This window comes from Dendrobates tinctorius, unplaced genomic scaffold (assembly GCF_039654945.1).
Source record: "Dendrobates tinctorius isolate UK_male_01 unplaced genomic scaffold, ASM3965494v1 ptg000079l, whole genome shotgun sequence".
Lineage (NCBI taxonomy): Eukaryota > Metazoa > Chordata > Amphibia > Anura > Dendrobatidae > Dendrobates > Dendrobates tinctorius.
Genome location: NW_027361747.1, coordinates 18,121,037 through 18,145,403, shown reverse-complemented (window position 1 = coordinate 18,145,403; position 24,367 = coordinate 18,121,037). Strand labels below are relative to the sequence as shown.

Sequence of the window (24,367 nt, the reverse complement as noted above, 5' to 3'; positions counted from 1 at the left end):
GATCCTCCACCAAATTTCACAGGGGGTGCAAGACACTGTGCCTTGTACACCTCTCCAGGTCTCCATCTAACCATTAGACAAACAAATGTTGGGCAAAGCTGAAAATTAGACTCTTTACTTCTCATTGATGAAAGGCTTTTTTCTAGCTTTACATGACTTGAGCCCTGCCTCTAGGAGTCTGTTACGAACTGTTTTTGCCATGCACTTCTCCCCAGCTGCCATTTACCATTCCTTTTGTAGGTCACTTGATGTCATCCTGTGGTTGCTGAGTGACATTCGAATAAGATGACGGTCATTCCGATCAGTGGAGAGTCGTTTTTGCCTTCTGCTGGTCTGTAGCTTTGTTATCCCCAATGTCTGCTGCTTGACATTGTTGTAATGGACTGCCGTCTTAGAAATTTTAAGGATAAAGGCAAAATGACTCTTACTGTATCTCTCTGCTAGTAAAGCCAGAATTGAACCCATCTTTTCCTCACTCAAGACTTTTCTTTCCAACTCCGTTGGCTTGTTTTGTCATCCAGCTTGTCCTATTGCAAGAGAATTGTGAACACCACAGCAGGGTTTTTTATACTTTCCTTCATTAAATAAGATTTGGTTCAGAAGATCGCCTAATCAGAAGCACATTAAGTAGAATGAGGTGTACTCCGGTTGGAATTCAACTGACACTGGAATAGAATGGCTGTCAGACATGTAGAGAAGCTGATTTTTATGAAACTGTGAAGTGGTCTCTTAATTTTTGCCAGAGATGTATGTATAATGAAAATGTGAACGGTTAGGCACCTATCTTGGGGGTGACTCGATCCGATCATCTATGTTCAATACCTCATGGCCAGCTTGCTGACAAAATTACCTTGTAGGTTCACTCTATGTGCCGGTTAAGTAATGCAAAGGACTATTATGTTTTTGTGTGTAGAGTGAAGTTGTATGGTTTATTTTATGTATCTGGCTAACATTAATATTATTTAAGTAAGGTTAGGAATCAAGGTAATAGCTTTGATCCATTAAAATGATAATCATGAATATGGACTCATGAATAGAGAATAACATAACTAAGCACCATCAGCTGCAGAAACTTAAAAATCTTATAACAATTGAGGTGAATGACAAGAATCTAGTACATATCTGACACAATGCTAAATGGCCGCTATCATTAACTTTGCATAAATCAACAGTATAAGGAAATATAAGAAACTTTGCAGTATATTATGAGAGAAATCTGCTTCTTTCTCTATTTAAGAGCAACTTCTTCCTCTTCCCCCTACCTACTGAACTCACCATCCATTTTGGTCAAAGCAAGATGGACTGCGAACACATTGAGGTGTTAGGTTGCTGTGCCTAAAATACTCTCTAGAAAGGGAGGTGGCAGGAGGAGTGAGGACCATTCACAACAGATTAGACAGACACTGACAGATAGACAAAGGAGATCATGCTGCAGAATTCAGCAAAATTATTTCATTCCAGTTCTGGATTCACAGCCACACAGCTCAGTGCTGCTGTACTGTACTGCTGTCTACCAAGCTGCTGCTGAATTTGTCTGTGTTACAAAGAAAGAAGAGCAGGAATCCATCTTTGTGTATGGATGCTGTGTAAATCATATTGTATATCATAGCAGCTATTCCCCATCCACTAGGTCATAGACAACCATAAATCACCCTTTGTCTGCACAAGATAAAACTGGTGAAAAATAGCAGATTACAAGTCAAATGATGGCAAAAAATGTTGTTAGTCCTCATAAAAATACATAGTTGACAGCTTACTCTAAAAGGTCAATATTTAGACATCTACACTAACCCGACTGGGGACTAAACTGCACAAAAATTAGACAAAATAAATGATTGTTATTAAATGTAACAATAAGCAAGACAGAGAGGTTTTAAAAACACATGCAAGGACAAGACAGCTTAAAAAGCAATGAGAAGTATGGGAACTCAGTCTTAATTGAAGAAGTTTTGTCACAATATGTGAATAAGACAATCACTATAAATCAATAAAATGGGCAAAAATAGCCAATGATATAATACAACAGGTGGGTAATTATAGGTCAGGAAAAATATATGCACATATGATATATCACAGACACATAAGTGCACTTCTATAGGCAATATTAAAAAATGCCAACTGCTACTAACAACAAAGAAGAAACATGGTTTAGACATGGATTAGACCCCCACTGGGGTGTGAGGTGGCGGACACACAGCTTGTATCTTCAATCTAATTATTACCCCTTACACTGCCTGATCCATGTTATTTCTTTGTTGTTATTAGTAGTTGTTCTTTCATTGTGTGGAACATTTTTGTGCATCCCTCTGATTGTAGACGTTAATAACTTATAGTTCTGAAAAGTCACCTAAAAAAACAAGTATTCTTTAAATAATTCTCAGCTAACAAATTTTCCCACGTGATCCTCCCTATAAACATTTATACCTGGGATGATTATTTATTAAGCTCCTTCTTATTCCCTTATTCGCTTAAATTGAGAGGGTACAATGGATCATGTGGCAATTCAGTCTTTTACATGCTTTTAGATATAAAACCTAGCACTCAACTTAAGTGTGTTCAAAGGAAGATTTATTGTAGTACGCAAGAAAACGCTTCGGTCAAATGTGACCTTCTTCAGTTACTACAAAGATGAGTAAATAAGTGAAAATCATATAACAAAAGAAAAAATAATTAAAGCATAAAAATAAAATACAAAATACAACAAAAGTATATACACTGTAGGTTATATGGTCATATATATGAAAATTTGCTAAACGCAGATTATAGTAACCAGGTATCACGCACAACACTTCATGAGGACAGATAGGAGAAAAGAAAAAAATAGCTAAAACACCCAAACAAGGTGTGTGACATGCTGTGCTGTACTAAATATGCAGCAATTAGTTATGCAGACGTTCCTCCAGACGCGGTATCTGCCGCTAGTCTGGCCCGGCATGGCGTCGCGTGGGTTTAAGGAGAGAAAGGGGGTGGTACTAATAAGGCCAATGATATCTTGAGCTGCGATAGATCAGAAATAGCAAACCAGAACAACATGGCCGTGCTTTCCACGCCATGAAACTTCTGCTCTACTTAATTATAGTTCATTAACAGTAATAGAGTACACAGAAAAAAACACATTTTACAGCCATCCTGCTATTTCTTGTAGTACAAATAATTAATATGATGGCTGATTAAAAGGAGAGTCCACTACTTTGGCAAAACCTTTTAAAAGCAACAGTGTCCCATGTAAAAGAAAATGACTATATACTCACCTCATAAACTGGCACCAATACAACGATATTGTCATTTTGTCTGTCAGTGCTCAGATGATAAAAATCTAAAACTGAATTTCTTCAAAACGAAACTTCTCATGTTTCCTCCCTCTACTAACTTGCCTATACTCAATATTTAAATTACCTTGGGTGGTTCAACCATAACTCCCAAGCAGAATATTGCTGCAGCCAATCACTGAGTACTGGATTGAGGAGCGTAAGTAAAGAACAGGGTTTTTTTTTTTACAACAAACTTTACATATCAGGAAAAGTTTTCTGATAGGGGACAACCCTTTGAAGTGATTCTAACAGTTAAAATGATGTATCTCCCATGTTTTAACTCTCAACAAAACTGGATTGGCTGTAATCCATGGTAAATTTTATATGGTTCTGTCATGTCCCAAGACATGGGAATCATACAGGATTGTATTGTCATTATATTGTTTGCCCTCTTTTTCTACCTTATGTTCTGTGATGCAAGTAACCTCTCCCTTCTTCTTCCCTTTGCCTGAAAATACAACAACTTCTGCAACCTTCATATGTGCCTCTGCAGTCAAGTTAGGCTACTTTCAGACATCAGTTTTTTAGCATCAGGCACAAAGTGGCGAAAAATGTAAAAGCTTTTCGCCGCACGCCGCCGGACCCCACACACCGGATGTCTGAAGCCATCGTATGAAGTTTCTTTGTGTGAGCACTGGTTCATACAGACATCCATAGAAACGGTGTCTCAAGAGCCCTAAACTTGCAGCCTAGTTAAAGAGTCAGAATAGGTCTAAAGCTGGAGTCACACATAGAAACTTACCAGCGATCCCGACAACGATATCAACGTGTCAGGATCGCTGGTAAGTCGCTATGTGATCGCTGGTGAGCTGTCAAACAGACAGCTTCACCAGCGATTAGCAGAGCGATGCCGAGCGCGCGGCATCGCTGTGCTCGTTAGCGCTGATGCCATATTCATGTCAAAAATAGAATTAAAATAAAAAATATTGTTATTCTCACCTTCCGACGTCCGCAGCATTCCCGCCTCTCTCCATGCTCCGGTCTCAGTAATCCTTTGCGAGAATGACCGCGATGACGTCCGTTCTCGCTGGATCATGAAGTCTCCCGGTCATTCTTGCAAAGGATTACTGGGTCCGGAGCGTGGAGAGAGGCGGGAATGCTGTGTGGGACGCCGGAAGGTGAGAATGACAATATTTTTTTAATTATTTTACAGCTGATCGCTGGTCTCCCGCCTGTCACACACAGCGATGCGTGCTGGCCAGCGGGAGATCAGCGACAAAAAAAATGTCCAGAGGTTTCTTGCAGCGATCAGCGATACCGGCAGGGGGGCCGGTCACTGATCGCTGTCACACACAGCGATCTCGCTGGTGAGATCGCTGTTGTGTCACAAAAGTTGTGACTCATCAGCGATCTCGCTAGCGAGATTGCTATGTGTGACGGGGCCTTAATATTGACTTGTAGGATAGTTACCTCTACTTGGTGGAATTTGTGAGATAGTTTTTTTTTGTTCTGTTAGAGAACCAATTTAAATACTTTTTCCTATGGCAAGTGCCAATAAGACTTTATACTCTAAAGGTTAATCGTTTATACCTTAAACGGAGTCAGCCCCTCCCAAAAATACCTTTGTTGGTGTTTTGTCTAGCCAATGAATATTAAAGAATTTTTGTTATTTTGCTTTTGACTTTCAAAGAATGATCAGAGCCATTCATTAAAGACTTAATAGTTGTTCATTTGTTTAGTGATTGTCCAATGGCACTTACCTTCTCAAAACATCCAGTAAACACATAGTCCTAAATTGTCCATCCTGTTGTCTGATCTGCTACAAGGGAGTCAGAGATTTCCAATATTTTAGACTAAATAATGTCAGTAAAATTAATTTATTTAAGCATTCATTTTTATATCAATTTATCTATTTCAAATATATTATAACATACTCACCATGCCACTATGCTTTTGCACCATTGGGCCCTGCAATAATTGCTATGCATACTACTGCCCAATCCTGTGTGGTCATGTAGCTAGCCAATCTGCAACCTGGTTACTGGGCCAAATATCTTATCTCTGGTCAGGTTTTCTAAACAATCAAAGTGCTGAATGCTACATTTGAATTTCTCAGGTACATACCGTATGTCTGTGCCAGTTATTAGTTTAGACTAACTGGTTGTGTTCTGTACTCCTACTTGATTCTGATCCAGCTTGTTAACCTGCTTCTGAATTCTCCCCAATGTGTCAGTATATTGACTATTTTGATTACCCTTTGGCCTGCCATTCTGGGGCTTGTTCCACTACTTGATTTTATAGATTAGTCCACTGCACTAATAACAAGACTTAGTGCTTTTTCAATTTGGCTTTCCACCAGGCCAATTCAACCAGTAGAGTCCAGGGATTTAAGGTACCATAGTTTGATGATTCCAAGGATCTGCTTTGTCAAATTCTTGGGCTGAACTCTAATTGCTCTAATACTTTCTACATGTTGACCTTGACTTGCTCTTGAACTACTTTCTGCCATAGTCCCTGCTGGCAAGCACTGTCCATCTGTCTTGATCATATCCAGCAGTCAAATAAGAAGGAATGAAATGGAGGTTCGCATGCTTAATATCCACTGTATTTAGACCAGGCCCTATTCTCAGGATTGGTGGGATCCCAGGAGTCGGTTTGGGAAGGTATCCTCTATTTTGCTTAAAGAAAATAAACTGCTTAATTTAGCACAAATGTTTTAAATATACGACACCAATATTTGCTATGGATGTGTTAGCCTAATGGGAAGCAGAAGCATATAATCTTACTTGAATTTGGCTCCCTTCCCCTGGTATATATATTTATGCATACGTAAGCAGATGTTTCGGAATTTACATAAAGGATAACTTTTTCCATGCTAATTAAATATTAATATAAAATGCTTTACATGTAATTGATGTTAAGAACTGGCATTGACATACGGTAGTACTGAGAGTGGGAATCTAAATTGACAATGGCATTAACGTCAATTTTAATGTTGAAGATCCATCAAGATCAAAATTTTTGAAAACCTATAGAATCTAAAATTCTGTATTTTTTTTTTCTTAAATGGCATGATCTCTTAATACTTTTGTTAGCTGGGTTTCGAACAAGGTTTTAACCCTTTCCCTGATATACATGTTAATAATTGCAAAATATATCAACTAGATTCTGTTATGTTTTACTTCTTAGGGTACCGTTACACCTAGCGACTCACCAGCGATCCCGACTAGCGATATGACGCGGTCAGGATCGCTGGTGAATCGCTAGGTGGTCCCTAGTGAGCTGCCACTCAGGCAGATCTCACCAGCGACATCGCTGGGGACGGGGATCGCTACTTACCTTTCAGACGCGGCGATCCTGCGTCCTCCCGCCCGGCTCCACGCGTCGCTCGTTGTCACAGCAGGAAGCGCCGCAGGAAGTGACCGACGAGGAATGGTCCAGCAGCTTCTCGCGCGATCAGCGATTACCAGCGGGGGAGCCGGTCGTAGGTAAGTATCACATGCAGCGATATCGCTAGCAATATTGCTATAACGTCACAAAATCGGTGACTTTACAGCGATATTGCTAGCGATATCGCAGTGTGTAACGGGGGCTTTAAATCCTATAAAACTACATATGCAAAACAGTTGTTTTTATTAATTTTATTGTATCACTGTATGCAAAGAGATACACCAACTGTGGTCTTTTAGACAGAAAACAATGAAGCCTGAAGGACAAGGCAAAACTTTGTCTTCTCCAGGAAAACGTTGTTATACTTTCTTCAAAGATAGTACAGCAAGTGGAAAAAAATTAAGACTCTTTACCCAAGGGGTTCTTCCAGATCTTCTTTAAAAGTAATGTGCTTCTGTAGTGGGGCCAATGCCAGGCGGAGGAGCAGATAATATAGGAAGTCACTTTTGGCTCATCTTCACGTTGGTGTACCTTAAATATTAGTTGTTACTGAAGTATCCACCTCTTCAATATCACTTCCTGCATACTTCTAAAGATAGTTACTCACCATGTTTTCCCAGTCTGTTGAAATATCACAATCATGCCTACCATACAGCATCCTGATTCTTTTCACTTGCATAGTTAAAAAAAAAAGCAAAACCGATTGGGATCCTACTGATCAATCAATAAATAAGTAAGGCTAGTTTCACATTCGCGTATGGAGGATCTGCGGCCGTTGCGTTCGGCGCAGGTAGCAGCACTGTCAAAACGACGCATGTGGAGGCACCCACATACATTGGCATGGCCTGCGCACCCAATGCTAAAGATAGGGTACGCACGCCACTTGCCGAGGTAGATGGAGCTGACGGGAGGATGTGCAGCCGTGGGCAGAGCTTCACGGAGGAAGTCCACAGACGGCCGCAGATCCTCCATACGCGAATGTGAAACTAGCCTAAATCAGACAGTCCCCGATTGTCCTACTAAAAAAATGGATCATATCGCAAGCATGTCAGATGAAGACAAATAGACACTTTTAACCAAAATCAAACATGTTTCAGCACATTAGTGAATTCTGATGTAAGAATAACAGTCAGTAAAACATATAAAGGCTTCAGAAATTGTTTGGTGAGAACTGAAAACTGTAACCTTGGAATGACCTTGGAATGATTCCATATTTATGAGTAAGCCTTTTTTTGTAAGCTTTTTCCGTAGGTGTTAAATCTGGCTTGCCACTGCTAGGTTGTATCTGTTTTTTCTAGTTGTCTTCATTTTATTTATCTAGATCTTGATATAATTTGAAGCCAGCAAGAAATATTAATTTAAAATATATAGAAATATGTAGGTTATTTGAGCCAAAATAAAAAGAAATCCCCTTGGACTAATGTTGAATTACGGCAATCTACTAATCAAAATGACATTCTGTATTTGCACAGACAATAAAGGTGTTTCGTTTTACCAGGAGACATACCTAGAATGTCAGATTCAGATGAACTTAACTTGAAAACAGTAAATCCTAAAAAAAAAATTGTATATAAAAGTATCAACTTTCTTATGTCAACTTTTTCTAAAATGTAAAAAATGGAAACGCAATTCTACAGTTAAATTATTAAAGAATGAGACCCTGATGCAAAATGAGAACATATAACAGACTATAATGAGTCATAAGTAAGTGAAAGTGAAGCATTGACATACATTATATATTACCTGAAGCACATAGATAAAACCTCTCCTTGGTTTTGGACTTTGTTTCGATGAACTCGTACAAAGAGTGTCCTTTTGGTTTGAAAAGTTTTTTCTCCATATCTTCCTTTAGGAGTGATGACATATCCACTTGTTAAAAATCCTCCACATCCAGGAGAGTTATCTTAGTATCCCTGTCCTCCTAGGTATTTCCTAGGACTTTACGTAACATAGAACTTCGACACTTTCTTAGCTTCCTGATGTTTCAAGAGTCCAAGTCCTCGCAGCAAATATCCTCTATGTTGAAGTTCCGTAAGCTCTTGTGCACACGGAGTTTGCACGTGAATTCATAGTTTGACGAATATAGAGACGCGAATTTAACGTTCTGGTCATTTGTAGAGATTTTTAAGATCTAAAATGAGCACAAAATAAGAGAATAGAAAAGCTGTTTAGATTCCATTAAAATAGTCAGTTAACAGCTGTCTTGATGTATTGATTCAGCTCTTCTTCCATTAAGACTATTACAAGTAGCAAATGAAGGCAGGGCCGTTCTTTTATACTGCCGAACACTTAACGCTTCCCACAAATCTATGCCCATGACGTTGCTTTAGAAAAAGGAGCCAGACAATTCCCAGTCCAAAACCGCTTTTCTAAACCATGCAGCATCCCTTGCATTATCGCTAAGAGCACTACTTCATGAAAAAAAAAACGGTATTCATTTAGATTCGGCGCTGCCCTTCACAGGGGCCGGGAGTTATTTATTAAAAGACACTCTTCTTTGTATCTGAAATCAATTTTCATTAACAGTGAACGAAGCAATGCAGCATTTCTCTACTTTAGATTCACAACTTCCCCCAAATAATCCCCTTTTCAACTCTTATTTATGGCCGTCTTTTCATACCATATCTGGCACTGGATCTACACAGCAACAATGTAAAGTCTTCCACCATCAATCGTAATATATACTTCGTTTTTTAATTAATTTCCTAGAAAGATTAAATGCACAATATTTTCTATCTGAAGAGAACTAAAGGAATAGTCTTATATCACCGTAATGAAATCCAGTGGCTCCAACCAATTGTAGTAAAATTCCATTGCTTTGACTTCGCCAAAGGAAGAGATTGGCATAGAAGGAAATTGATGGGAAATTGTATTAAGTTATTTCCAAAGGGCAGAAAACATCTATTGCTTAATACAACGTGGGCCGCAAAACAGACCCGTTTTCCTTGCTTACAGTGCTTTATTCACTCTCTTTCATTTCACCAATATTGATTTTCCTCCTAGATAACCATATATTTATTGCAATAATCAGTTGTCATTTCTGACGTATGTGAGCATGACTTAGCAGTTGCAATTATGACATTTGTAATTTGTTTTATTTACATTTCCTTAATATTCACCCCATACAGCTATTCCCTATAACCGTTTTATTTAAATTTTACTTCCTGTGATGTTTCATTTAAGAGGAGCCTAAAAAGGGACATCATAGGAGGATGGCTCTGCAGTCACTTCCCCGCAGCTTTTATCACTCACCTAAATCTAGATGTCATGATGGGCTGGTGCTTCTTTCACTTGCCACAACTTCTTTCTTTTGATGTATGGGACAGCATTACTGTCACTGTGGTATGTGTCATGATCCCAGTGCAGGTTTTTGAGCTGCACACCGGGGGTTAATGTCTGGAGCTCTGTGCAGGTTTTGACCTGCACACTTGGGGTTAATGATTGTGGCCTCTTTCTGGTTCTGGGAGAGCTTCATAAACCCCTGGGTAGCTTCAATCCCTGCCAGTTATACTTTTGCCTTTGGCCTAGTGTGCTGACCCCGTGTGCCTGTTTGTTGCTATAGCTTGTTTATATGGTTCTGACCCGGCTCTGTTTCCCGTTGTGAGTTTGCCTGTTGATTTTGTACTGCGCTATTATCTGTGTATGACTCATTGCCTGTGACCTGACTACTCTCTGCTCGCCCCTCTGGTACCTTTCAGCTATCTCTGTGTTTGACTCATTGGCTATATCCTGACTATTCTCCCTGTCTATGCCCCTTGGTAACTTTGACTCGCAGTTACTCTGCTAGGAATTGTCTTGCAGCTCCTAGCTCTGTGGAGTTTAGGCCACGCCTCTAGCAGTCACGTGCTTCAGGTCCTGCGGCTCTGAAGTACGCATCTACTCGGTTGCTGCCCGCTCCACAGGTAGCTTTGAGCACGCTTTCGCTTTACTCAGGACACGCACACTGGCTCAGTGAGCAAGTTCAGTGCGGTGTCTCTGACATTATAACTGGCCTACAATTTTTTTTTCTCTCCTCACTTCTGCAGCATGGACCCAATGTGTGCTTTATCTGAGCAGGTGAAAAGCTTGACTCAGTCACACAGAAGCTTAGTTTGGCCCAGTCCCAACGGCGGGTTGAGGACTCAGTTCAGGGGGTACTTTCCGCAGGCTTCCAGCAGGTGGGGAGTAGAGATGTCATTTTAGTCCCACCTGAATCCCCGGTTAAATTGCCAGATATATTTTCTGGTAACAAGGATGATTTCAGGGCATTTAAGGAGGGCTGTAAGCTTTTTTTTCTTTGAGACCCCGCTCCTCTGGGGATGAGAAACAGAGGGTGGGGGTGGTGATGTCCCTGCTTAGGGGGTCCCCACAAGCCTGGGCATTCTCGCTTTCTTCTTCTGCCCCTGAGAGAATGTCTGTGGATGCATTTTTTGAAGCCTTAGGGTTTATTTATGATGAGCCTGATAGAGTGCGGTTGGCTGAGGACAAAGTGATGAGTGTCTGTCAGGGAGAGCACTCGGCTGAATGGTTCTGTACTAAATTCAGACGATGGGCAGAGGAGATTTCCAGGAGTGATGCCGCCCTTCGGGGGCTGTTCCACAGAGGCCTGTGTGAACGTCTGAAGGATGCTTTGGCACTTCATCCTCCGCCTGACTCCCTGGAGGATGCCATGGTCCAAGCGGTTCGCATGGATCGCAGGCTGCGGGCTAGAGGCATTATGCAATGGGAAACGCCCTTATTCTTCAGTGGAGATGAGACCCAGACTCTTCCTATGGCTATGGGGGTGAGCGCTGTCACCTGTGAGGGAAAGGAAAGAAGACGCCGCCGGGAAGAGCAGTTGTGCTTCTATTGTGGGAAATCTGGACATTGGAAGAAGGACTGCCCCTTCTGTCCGTCATCCTCCAAGATGGCGGGAAACGACTAGGTCTGGGTAGTAATCGAGGAGGCTACCCAGACCTTCAGGTACAATTTTCCTCATGTGCAAAAATGGTGCTGCAGGTGGAACTGGAACTTGGTTATGGTCCTGTTCAGACTACTGCTTTTATTGACTGCGGTTCGGCTGTGAACCTGATTGATACCAAGGTTATGACTCTTAATAAGATAGGGACAGTCAGGCTTCACGATCCTGTTAAACTTGTGGCAATTGACTCATCTCCTCTTACCCAGGACGGTATCTGTTGCAGGTCTGAACTTTTTTCTCTAAAAGTGGGTTCCACTCATGTGGAGAAACTAAGTTGTCTGGTGCTAGATAACTTGCCTGCAGGACTGGTACTGGGGATGCCTTGGCTTCAACGCCATAATCCTACCATTGATTGGGTTACAGGGGAAATCACTCAATGGGGATGTGTTAAATATTAATAATCCGTTAATTTCTTATAAGACTCAGTTCTGTACATTGCTTTAGCTTACACGACATAGGCTATTTTTAAGCTTGGCTCATGGTAGAAAGACAGCTCCATATATGTAGAGACCACGTGCTTTAGGAGATGTATATAATTCATGGCTAACTGTAGAGGTCGCTCTTGCTCCCTCCCCATCATGAGACACAGAAGCGAGGATGACATCTCGGCATGGATATAGCATTGAATGGACAGACAGCTGGGATATTACTTGACGGCTATGTGAGAAGCCGAACTGAGAGACAGCAGCCATTTGCTATTCAGGATCCCGGGAAGAAGAAGAATACATGTTGCTTTGCTATGAACTAATGGACAATTTCTCTTTCACCTATTTTTATGTTTTTCTGTAATAATCTTTTCTTTGATGGAAGAAACCAAATAAACCACTACATTTTTATCTGGTAACTAGTCCTGAGTATTTTACAGGATAGGCATTATTTTACATTGGAGAGCCAGCCAGATCTGAATTTTTGTACTTTTTTGCGGATTTCCCTCCACTTGCCCAAAAGGGGGATTGAACTTTGCTAACGTCATATGTGCAAGTTATCAGGAAATCTACTACTTACAAGAATCAGACAGAACCTAGAAGTAAGAATTGCCAGATAGATTGAGAAGTACTACAAGTGCCAAAGTGCCAGACGTGCTGAAGCCAAGACGTGTGAAGACAAGAGCCCAGCGTTGTCCATTAAAGGAACAAGCTGAGAAATTTCAAGGTAAGAGAAATGGATGTAATTAATTCTTATGCTAAGCAGAGTAGATTGAAATTTAAGTCTGTAGACAAGTCTAATCCAGAAGTATGGCTTAGATTATATGCTGAGTGCGAACTGGCGAATCAGAAGTTAGACTGTAAATTCTTCAATAGAGAAAGAGAGAGATTAAAAAATATTCTACAGATGGTAGATATATTTCATAGATCTGTGTCAGAGAAATCTAAAAATGATTGTGTAGAGGATAGTGATATTCCCGAGATTCACTGTAATGTGGAGAAACAGTTACAAGTAGCAGCAGCTATTGAAGGTGACCTTGCAGACGTGGAACAAGATGGAGAAGTAGGAGGAGACTTCAGAACTGACGTAGAGGACGTACAAGGGAAAGACGTACCACTAAAAATAGACGACTCACAGGCCCAAATCCGAAGTAAAGTAAGGAAAAGCTTGCTAAAGATATGCAAAATAATACCTGCATATGATAACACAATCCATGTTTGTAGAAACTCTGAGGTTTTTGAAAGTTGTGTTGATAAATTTGATTTATCTAACGAGGAGAAGAATCAGTTGTTCAAAATGTGGATCCCTGTAACCTTTGCTAGGGGATTGTCTTTAAAGTTATCTGGTGAAATACATGAGAATTTAACTGATAAGGACAGATTAAAAATTCTCATTTTTTGTTCATCAAATGAAAATCATCCAGATATTGATATTCTTCAAAAATTAAGGATTGGTCGGAAGGAATGTATTTTTACGTTCATGTCCATATATGAACGTTTGTATAGAATGCTGAGTGACAATGTCAAAACACAGTCCCTCATAAGGAGTTTTGTAAGCAAATTTTGGTTTTTAAATCCTGCATCTCGTGTTATTGCGTCACAAAAAGATTCTTTGTTTGAATGTGCGCAATCCCTTGATTTTGCCAGAAAACACGAGAATCGTGAAAGGAAAGTAAATTGTGCTAATTTTGTGAAGACAGGCAGAGTAAAATCTTATCAGAAGCCTGTATTAGCAAAACCTTCTAAAATGAGTTTTCCCCAAAATCAAATCTATGAAGAACGAAGAAAATCACATATTTGTTATAAGCCCTATGGAATGATACAAAGGATCACCGAAAAGACACAAATTGAATTAAGAAAAATGATGAGTTCTGATCTTCTTTCTGTAACAAAGATGGCCGAATTTGACAGACAGAAACAGGTGGTGAGTGACATCATGGCCTGTAAACTGAATACTCTGCTCCAAGAATCTATCAGCTTTAAAATGGCAAGAACCTTTCAGGATATTTTTTGCAGAGAAATAAGTATGGGTGTAGGAATTGGCTAGAAAAAGTAATATATATTGTGTAACAGTGTTATACAATTAGTGAGTTATATGTAATTATTTTATAGAATATAATCCTGTAGTTTTATAGTTTGTGGATATATACATATTCATACAGTATATACAGAGTGTTTGTAGAAGTAGAAATAGTAGAACTGTATTTTTTAATGAAAATTAAAATCTACATCAGTAATAATATTTAGAATTATGAATATGATATTAACCTTATTTTTTATGTTTCCTTAGAATTTTCATTTCAAAGCAGGACTTAATCGGGAAAAATTCTCTTCCAAGGATTTATGCCTTTATTTACACAGGAAGTTGCAATAATTGCATGAATTTATATATTTAACACTGAAATAATATGCATATAACTAATTGCATTTTAAAATGTGTTCTGTGTGTGTGCTTTTCCTGCATGGCTTGAATGACAACCACAGCAGGTGAAATTTGAACTTTGTTCTAATAATACCAGTATACTATGTCCCTGTTCCATAGGAAAATAATTTTTAAGGGGGTCTCAACTTTTGCAAACCAATGGAATTTTTTTTTCAGGCCTAAATGTCAAGTATAGCTATACAACATATGTTTATGTCATGTGGGGAATATTCAAAGAAATATTAAGACTAAATTTAAATAGTTTACAATGCATTGATAATTAGGATAATGTGGGTTAAAATACGTGTATTAATCACACCTTCGTATGTGAGGTATTTGGTTTAAACTTAAATATGTGACACAGTCTGAGTGACAGTGACTGAGTGTATGAGCAGCTGCTGAGCGAGTAATGTGATACGTTTGTATGAGACCTCAGGATTCTGAATGAGAGAGAGAAAAAAAAAGAGAAAAAAAAACAAAACCCAAAAGCCTTTATCTTTAGGAGAAATATGCAGATCAGTTAAATTATTAGAATATTAGGATATATAATGAAATATTATCTACACAACATATATTTCTATATTTCTATAGTAATTATTATTTCTTAATTTAGTTAATTGTGGATAAGTGCAAAGTGCAATCGCACATCAAAATGGTTTATGCAAATTAATTTTTCCAAAGGATAATTTTATGATATTCAAATTAATTTTGATGGTTACACATCTTCAGACAAATAATGGTATAAGCAAGTATAAATTCACATAATTTATACATTAATTATTTTTAATTTTGGTTTTGATAAATGAATTATTTCATGAAACAATATTTTTTGGTATTAAGGGGGAAATATGTTTTTGATCCTGACTACATCGTCACATTTGATTAATACCTCTTCTTCACACATTTTAATAGAAAAGAAATAAATAAGGTTCAATGGTATAAGTATTGGGTATAATAACATTAAGTATTATAAAGAGTCATTTCTTTACAGTAAGAGGAATATTATATGCAAAGTTGCATAATTTGAATATTTCGGTAACACAAGTTTATGACAATTATGAAATAATCCAGATCATGGAAATATTAAGGGTATATGTTACTGAAGACATAACTACTCTGCATCAACATAAAGACCTTATTCTTATTTTTATTCTTATTCTTAATTTTCAATTTTTTATTCTAGTTTTATTTTTAATTCTTACATTTTTATTTTTTCTTTCATCAATAGTAAAGTAATATCTACTATAGAATTTTGCTTCATTAAATATAGCAATGATATGGTTTTATTACAAAGGAAATGTTTCACTTCTGAGTTATATGCAACAATTCTTTTATTCATTCATTCGCTCACTCATATATTCTTATTTTGGTTCATGGCTTTACATTCCTACATATTATTAGTATAATAAATATATTACTTATTAATAAAGATGACAACACTGGTTACATAAAACACAGTGACACCTATGGGTTGAAAAAGGTAATTACACCTATGACATAAAAAAATGTTCTATCACATGGAAAAAATATGGATAATAATGTATTATCACTTATTATTGGTTTATTATTTCAAACATTGAAATCCATATACGGTACAAATTCTGAAATAATTATATGGATATTACTGATTGCTATGGTACTCTGTGATATTATAGGATAGGAAAATTACCAGATTTGGTATAGAATAGGGAATGAAGACTTCAAGCAAGATACTGAAATTACGTTAATAAAGACTTTTCATATTAAAATTGATTCTTATCAGTTGCAAGAAGAAGAATGCCGCGATCCAGAAGTCCCAGAAGGTAACAAAGCTATGATTACTGAGTAACTGTGTTAATTACAAGTGCAGTATCCACCACTGACAGTCACAATTAAAGTGTCTAACCTGACAACCAGAGGACGATGATCCTACGATGCTGATGTGAACTGTGTTATCACGTTCTTATCAAGTTCCAGAAGTTTTCAATCACCTGTAAAGCTTCGATGTAAAGCTGGTGAACAATAAGGTAATTTTCAGGAAGCTACAACCCTGACATGTGTCCTGTGCATTAGGACAAGGACTGGTTATGGTGCTATGTTTAGCAAGGAAGAGTCATTTTAACCCTTGCTTTGCTGACCAAAGACGTCACACCTGTTCAAAGACCAGTACCGATGGAGGATTCCAGAATATCCAAGGCGAGCCAATGTAAGCCCAGGTTTTTTAAAGGTGACACTGCACAGATATTAAAGCTGCATCTATAAACTTTGTTTTCGTATTAACATTTGAAATTATGGACTTTGATTTGATATACAACACGATTTCTACAACATCTATATGCTAGAGAAAAACTGTGGTTTTAAAAAGAACCAAGAAAAAGACAGAAGACATCAAAATGACGACCAGATGACATCAGATGATGATGACTGGACCTGAGATGCTTCAATTTAGACTTAGGGAAGTATAATTATACATATTTTATATGAATATTGTTCACGGCTTACCATAACATGAATTCACATCAATTATGTCATTGAGTACTTATAACGGTAATCTGATATTATTATTATTATTGATATTAAATTATTTTGTCAAAGAAGAAGAAAAGAAGAAAAAAAAATCTCATTATGTTTTGAGGGTTCCAATTAATGTTTGTCTCCCTCAAAAGGGGGAATTGTTAAATATTAATAATCCGTTAATTTCTTATAAGACTCAGTTCTGTACATTGCTTTAGCTTACACGACATAGGCTATTTTTAAGCTTGGCTCATGGTAGAAAGACAGCTCCATATATGTAGAGACCACGTGCTTTAGGAGACGTATATAATTCATGGCTAACTGTAGAGGTCGCTCTTGCTCCCTCCCCATCATGAGACACAGAAGCGAGGATGACATCTTAGCATGGATATAGCATTGAATGGACAGACAGCTGGGATATTACTTGACGGCTATGTGAGAAGCCGAACTGAGAGACAGCAGCCATTTGCTATTCAGGATCCCGGGAAGAAGAAGAATACATGTTGCTTTGCTATGAACTAATGGACAATTTCTCTTTCACCTATTTTTATGTTTTTCTGTAATAATCTTTTCTTTGATGGAAGAAACCAAATAAACCACTACATTTTTATCTGGTAACTAGTCCTGAGTATTTTACAGGATAGGCATTATTTTACAGGATGCAATAATAAATGTGGTAACCGGGGACATCTTGTTAATGCTGTTAAATCCGTGTCTGTGTCGTCTGTCGATCTGGAAGGTATTCCGGAGTACCTGAAAGATTTCGAAGACGTTTTTTCCGAAAGTGAGGCTGAGGCGCTGCCACCACATAGACCCTATGATTGTGCCATTGATTTAGTACCCGGAGCCAAGTTACCTAAGGCTCGATTGTTCAATTTGTCTGGGCCTGAGCGCCAAGCATGAAGGAGTACATAGCTGAGAGTCTCCGCAAAGGGCATATCAGGCCTTCGGTGTCACCTGTGGCAGCAGGGTTCTTCTTTGTGAAGAAAAAAGATGGTGGTTTGCGGCCGTGCCTCAACTTTCGGGAACTGAACAAGATAACGGTTAGGAACTCGTACCCGCTTCCCCTCATCCCAGACTTATGTAACCAGTTAGCTGGGGCCCAATGGTTCTCCAAGTTAGATCTGCGGGGGGCCTACAATCTGATAAGGGTTCGAGAAGGGGACGAGTGGAAAATGGCATTCCTCACATCAGAAGGACTCTTTGAGAACCTGGTAATGCCATTTGGGTTAACTAATGCACCCGCTATTTTCCAAAATTTCATCAATGTTGTGTTTTCTGATCTGATAGGCCGTTTTGTTATTATTTATTTGGATGATATTTTGGTGTATTCCCTGGACAGTCAATCTCACTTGCAACATCTAAAGACAGTTCTCCAGAGACTCAGGGAGAACCAATTGTTCGCCAAATTGGAAAAATGTTCGTTTTTTGTACAGGAGCTGTATTTTTTGGGGTTGATTGTGTCCTGTGAGGGGTTTCGTATGGATCCTAAGAAGGTGCTGGCGATCGCTGACTGGGTTCAGCCTCGAGATCTCAAGGGGCTCCAGCGCTTCTTAGGATTTGCGAACTATTACCGGAGATTCATTAAAGGTTTCTCACAAGTGGTTAAACCACTCATGGATCTTACCCAGAAGGGAGCTGATGTAAAAAATTGGTCTGTACTCGCTAAGGAATCATTCTCAGCGATTAAGAAATGTTATATGTCTGCCCCGGTGTTGGTGCAACCTGACCCGTCCAAACCATTCATTGTGGAAGTGGATGCTTCTGAAGTGGGGGTGGGGGCTGTGCTGTCCCAGGGTCCGGCCACCCTTACCAATCTCAAACCCTGTGCCTTCTTCTCCAAGAAGTTCTCTTCAGCTGAGAAAAACTATGATGTAGGCAATAGAGAACTTCTTGCGGTCAAGCTGGCGTTTGAGGAATGGAGGCACTTTTTGGAAGGGGCTGTTCACCATATCACGGTTGTCACGGATCACAAAAATTTGGCATACCTTGAATCTGCTAAGAGGCTTACTCCTAGACAGGCCCGTTGGTCACTTTTTTTCACGATTTCAGTTCTCAATAACTTTTCGACCGGGGTCCAAAAATGTTAAAGCGGATGCCCTGTCCAGACGTTTTGATCCAGTGTCTCCCCCTGAGCCGCCGTCCTCCATTCTTCCCCCAGGGGTGGTAGTGGGGGGGTCTCAACTGAGTTGGAACAAGAAATCCTAAGGGCTCAGGCCCTAGCACCGGCAACCAGGCCAAGCGATAAACTGTTTGTTCCAGATTCATTGCGGCCTAGACTTCTGCAGGAGTTTCATGATTCTAGGCTGAGTGCTCATCCAGGTATCACGGCCACTAGAGAGGCAGTAGCCAGGGGTTTTTTGTGGCCTTCATTAAGGTCCGATGTCAAGGAATTTGTTTCTGCTTGTGGCATGTGTGCCCGTTCCAAAAGCTCGCATAACCGACCGACTGGGGAACTCGTACATTTACCGGTTCCTGATAGGCCATGGACTCATCTTTCCATGGATTTTATTACCGGCCTTCCACCTTCCAGGGGCAATACCGTGATCTGGGTGGTGGTGGATAGGTTTTCTAAACAGGCCCATTTAATTCCCTTGGCAGCATTACCTTCAGCAGAAACATTGTCTAGGTTGTTTGTGCAGCATGTGGTCCGATTGCATGGGGTACCCCTGAATGTTGTGTCTGACAGAGGTGTGCAGTTTGTGGCCAAATTTTGGAGGGCATTCTGTATGAAATTGGGCATCTCACTCTCCTTCTCGTCGGCATATCACCCGGAGAGCAATGGTCAGACAGAATGCACCAATCAATCCCTAGAACAAATTCTCAGGTGTCTGACCTCCGCCAGACAGGAGGATTGGTGTGATGCGTTACCGTTGGCTGAATTCGCTTTTAACAACCGGGTGAGTCAGTCCACCAACATGTCCCCATTCCTGATTAACTATGGCTTTAATCCACATTTTGGGGAGTTTTCTCGGGTGGATTCCGGTTGTCCAGGAGCAGAGGGGTCCGTTCAATGGTTAAAAAACCTCTGGGCTGAAGTCCGGCGTAATATCTCTCGGGCCCAGGGGAGATACAAATATTTTGCGGACAAAAAGAGAGCCTCGGGAGACATGTTTCAGGTGGGAGAGAAGGTTTGGCTCTCCACACGTAACATCAACTTAAAGGTACCATCAGTTAAGTTGTGACCAAAGTTCATTGGTCCGTACGAGATTATGGAGATAGTCAACCCTGTGGCATATAGGTTGCGTCTCCCCGCCTCCTTAAAAATATCTAATGTGTTCCATAAGTCTCTGTTGAAACCAGCGGGATCTGTCAAAGAGAACTCTGAGACTGTTGTTCCTCCAGTGCTGGTGGAGGGTCAATTGGAGTATGAGGTCGGACATATTGTGGACTCTCGACGGGTGCGCCGCTCTTTGCAGTACCTGGTCCACTGGAAGGGATATGGACCAGAAGAGCGCTCATGGTTCCCTGCTCGCTTGGTACATGCAGATCGCCTGGTTCAGGCGTTCCATGCCAAGTACCCGGGGAAGCCTGGTGGTCCAGAGGCCCCCGTTGAGAGGGGGGTACTGTCATGATCCCAGTGCAGGTTTTTGAGCTGCACACTGGGGGTTAATGTCTGGAGCTCTGTGCAGGTTTTGACCTGTACACTTGGGGTTAATGATTGTGGCCTCTTTCTGGTTCTGGGAAAGCTTCATAAACCCCTGGGTAGCTTCAATCCCTGCCAGTTATACTTTTGCCTTTGGCCTAGTGTGCTGACCCCCGTGTGCCTGTTTGTTGCTATAGCTTGTTTATATGGTTCTGACCCGGCTCTGTTTCCTGTTGTGAGTTTGCCTGTTGATTTTGTACTGCGTTATTATCTGTGTATGACTCATTGCCTGTGACCTGACTACTCTCTGCTCGCCTCTCTGGTACCTTGCAGCTATCTCTGTGTTTGACTCATTGGCTACGTCCTGACTATTCTCCCTGAACATTAACCCCAGAAGTGCCGGTCACCCAGCACTGGTATCATGACACTGGGAAGTCTCTCTGCCACACTCAGGGGCTCTGGCCTGTCACCAAGGGCACCGAGGTTGCGCACTCGGGTCACTGTCTCTGCACTGTCAGGGGGAATGCCTCCTCTGGTCACGGCAGCTACCGAGTCCACGTACTCACAGACAGTGCTTTCTATATCTTGTCCTTCAGTCCCAGTCCTCTGATGGGAAGTTCTCTTTCTCCTGGAGCGTGGTGCTGTAGCCTGCTTTCTACCTGAATCGCACTGCTTTGTCTCTGGCGTGCTCTGCTTTTGCGCCCTCACTCTGCACAGCTTCCAGTCCACCGCTTCTCCTCTTCCCTCACTGCCCCTTACAGTCACATGGTGCAGTCGGTCCAGGTCAGAAAGTCTTCCCCCCAGCAACCCTGCTGCCCGGCTATGTGGTTCCAGACATGGAGCAGGAGAGGTAACCTCCTTCTGGCTCTTCTTCCTCTTACATATACTGCAGAGATTAGGTTTAGTGGCCTATCCCATGTGAGCAGGCTATATTTGAGGCAGCTCCTCCCACCACACCTTGCCTGAACATTGGTTCCTGATTCCTAGATAGTTCGTCTGCTAGTGTCTTGCGCTTGTTTGTACTGTTACTCTCCTGGCTTCTTTACCTCCTGGCTCTTACTGAAACCTGGATCCAGCAGTCAGACACTACCGCTGCTGCTGCTCTTTCATACGGGGGGCTACACTTCTCTCATACCCCAAGATCAGACAATAGAGCAGGTGGAGGCGTTGGTCTGCTCCTATCATCAAAATGTACCTTTCAGGTTATCCCTCAAGTACCCTCACTTGTCTTCCCTTCTTTTGAGGTCCATGCCGTCAGACTCTACACCCCCTTCTCCATGCGAGTGGCGGTGGTGTATCGTCCTCCCGGCCCCTCCCATCAGTTCCTGGATCATTTTTCCACTTGGCTTCCACATTTTCTCTCCTGTGACATCCCTACCCTCATCATGGGAGATTTCAACATCCCCATTGCTCTTCCCCTCTCACCATCTGCTACTCACCTTTTATCACTAACCTCCTCATTTGGCCTTTCGCAGCTTACTAATTCTCCAACGCATGAAGACGGAAACTCCCTCGACTTGGTCTTCTCTCGGCTTTGTGCAGTGGATGATTTTGCAAACTCCCCTCTCCCGCTCTCTGACCACAATCTTCTTTCATTCTCTATAAAGAACTGCCAGGATGCTCAGGTCACCCCCACTGTCCAGACTTATAGAAACATACAGGCCATTAACACCCAGAAACTTATAAAGAACTTGCAGTCTTCATTGGCCCCATCTCCTCCCTCTCATGTCCTGATTCTGCATTGAAGCATTACAATGAAACACTTCAAAGTGCCCTGGATGAATTTGCACCCCCTATAAATAGAACACCACAACGCAGACGGCGACAACCCTGGCACACGGTGCAAACACGTTTCCTGCAGCGGTGCTCCAGGTGCGCCGAACGTCTGTGGAGAAAATCCAATCTACACGAAGATTTCATCCATTTTAAGTTTATGCTTAGAACATACAACACTGCCCTTCACCTCTCCAAACAAACCTATTTCAACACCCTTGTCACCTCACTGTCAAATAACCCGAAACGTCTCTTTGACACTTTTCATTCTCTACTCAATCCAAGAGTACAGGCCCCAACCACGGAGCTCAGAGCTGATGATCTGGCCAATTACTTCAAAGAAAAAATTGACCAGATTCGACAGGAAATTATCTCCCAATCACCTCATGCCATGCACTGTCCTCCCTCCCCCACCGCATCTAGCTCACTCTCTGATTTTGAACCAGTCACAGAAGAAGAAGTAAGCAGGCTCCTTGCATCTTCTCGCCCAACTACTTGCACCAGTGACCCATTTCCGTCACATCTCCTCCAGTCCCTTTCCCCTGCTATCACCCCTCACCTAACTAAAATATTTAACCTCTCTCTCTTCTGGTATTTTTCCCTCCTCATTTAAGCATGCCATCATACATCCACTACTTAAAAAACCATCCCTCGACCAAAACTGTGCCGCTAACTATAGACCTGTCTCTAATCTTCCCTTCATCTCTAAACTCCTGGAACGCCTGGTCCACTCCCGTCTTATCCGCTATCTCTCAGAAAACTCTGTTCTCGACCCTCTCCAATCCGGTTTCAGCTCTTTACACTCTACTGAAACTGCCCTCACTAAAGTCTCTAATGATCTGCTAACAGCTAAATCAAATGGTCATTACTCCATGCTAATTCTCTTGGATCTCTCTGCAGCATTCGACACTGTGGATCATCAGCTCCTCCTCACTATGCTCTGTTCCATTGGCCTCAAGGACACCGTTCTCTCCTGGTTCTCCTCCTATCTCTCTGACCGCTCCTTTACTGTATCTTTTGCCGGTTCCTCCTCCTCTCACCTTCCCCTTACTGTTGGGGTCCCCCAAGGATCGGTTCTAGGCCCCCTCCTCTTCTCCTTGTACACTGCCCCTATTGGTCAAACAATCAGTAGATTTGGGTTCCAGTACCATCTCTATGCTGATGACACCCAATTATACGCTTCTTCTCCTGACATCACGCCAGCCTTTCTAGAAAACACCGGCGATTGTCTAAACGCTGTGTCTAATATCATGTCCTCACTATATCTGAAACTGAACCTGTCAAAAACTGAACTCCTGGTGTTTCCTCCCTCTACTAATGTACCTATACCCGACATTGCTATTTCTGTGTGTGGCTCCACTATTACTCCCCAGCAACAGGCCCGCTGTCTTGGGGTCATACTTGATTCCAAGCTTTCCTTTGCCCCCCACATTCGATCACTGGCTCGCTCTTGTCATCTGCACCTCAAAAACATTTCTAGAATTCGACCTTTTCTTACTTTTGACTCTGCAAAAACTCTTACTGTTTCTCTTATTCATTCTCGTCTCGACTATTGTAACTCTCTTCTAATCGGTCTCCCTCTTACCAAACTCTCCCCTCTCCAATCTGTCTTGAATGCTGCAGCCAGGATCATATTCCTCACCAATCGTTACACCGATGCCTCTACCTTGTGCCAGTCATTACACTGGCTACCCATCCACTCCAGAATTCAGTATAAACTTATTACCCTCACCCACAAAGCCCTCCATAGCTCAGCACCACCTTACATCTCCTCCCTTGTTTCAGTATACCACCCTACCCGCGCCCTCCGTTCTGCTGATGACCTGAGGTTAGTATCCTCAATAGTCAGAACCTCCCACTCCCGTCTCCAAGACTTTACACGTGCCGCGCCAATTCTTTGGAATGCACTTCCCAGGTCAATACGATTAGTCCCCAATCCCCACAATTTTAAGCGTGCCCTGAAAACACATTTATTCAGACTGGCCTATCGCCTCAACACATTAACCTAATCTATCCCTGTGTGGCACAGCCAAAAGTTTTACCATAACCAGATTTCCCACATCATGTTCCCACATGCTTTATGCATCC

General features: G+C 41.2%; 2 protein-coding genes across 3 annotated transcripts in view; one reads left to right on the top strand and one right to left on the bottom strand.

Moving 5' to 3' along the window:
* Positions 1 to 24,367, top strand: part of LOC141096839 (uncharacterized) — a 281,517-nt gene that overhangs the window by 1,299 nt on the left and 255,851 nt on the right. The window lies entirely within an intron of this gene.
* Positions 1 to 24,367, bottom strand: part of EXOC1L (exocyst complex component 1 like) — a 48,160-nt gene that overhangs the window by 5,782 nt on the left and 18,011 nt on the right. The window contains exon 2 of the mRNA XM_073583675.1: positions 8,385 to 8,772. Within this exon, the coding sequence (XP_073439776.1) occupies positions 8,385 to 8,505 (121 nt within the window). The 5' untranslated portion in view covers positions 8,506 to 8,772. The remainder of the gene's footprint in view (positions 1 to 8,384; positions 8,773 to 24,367) is intronic.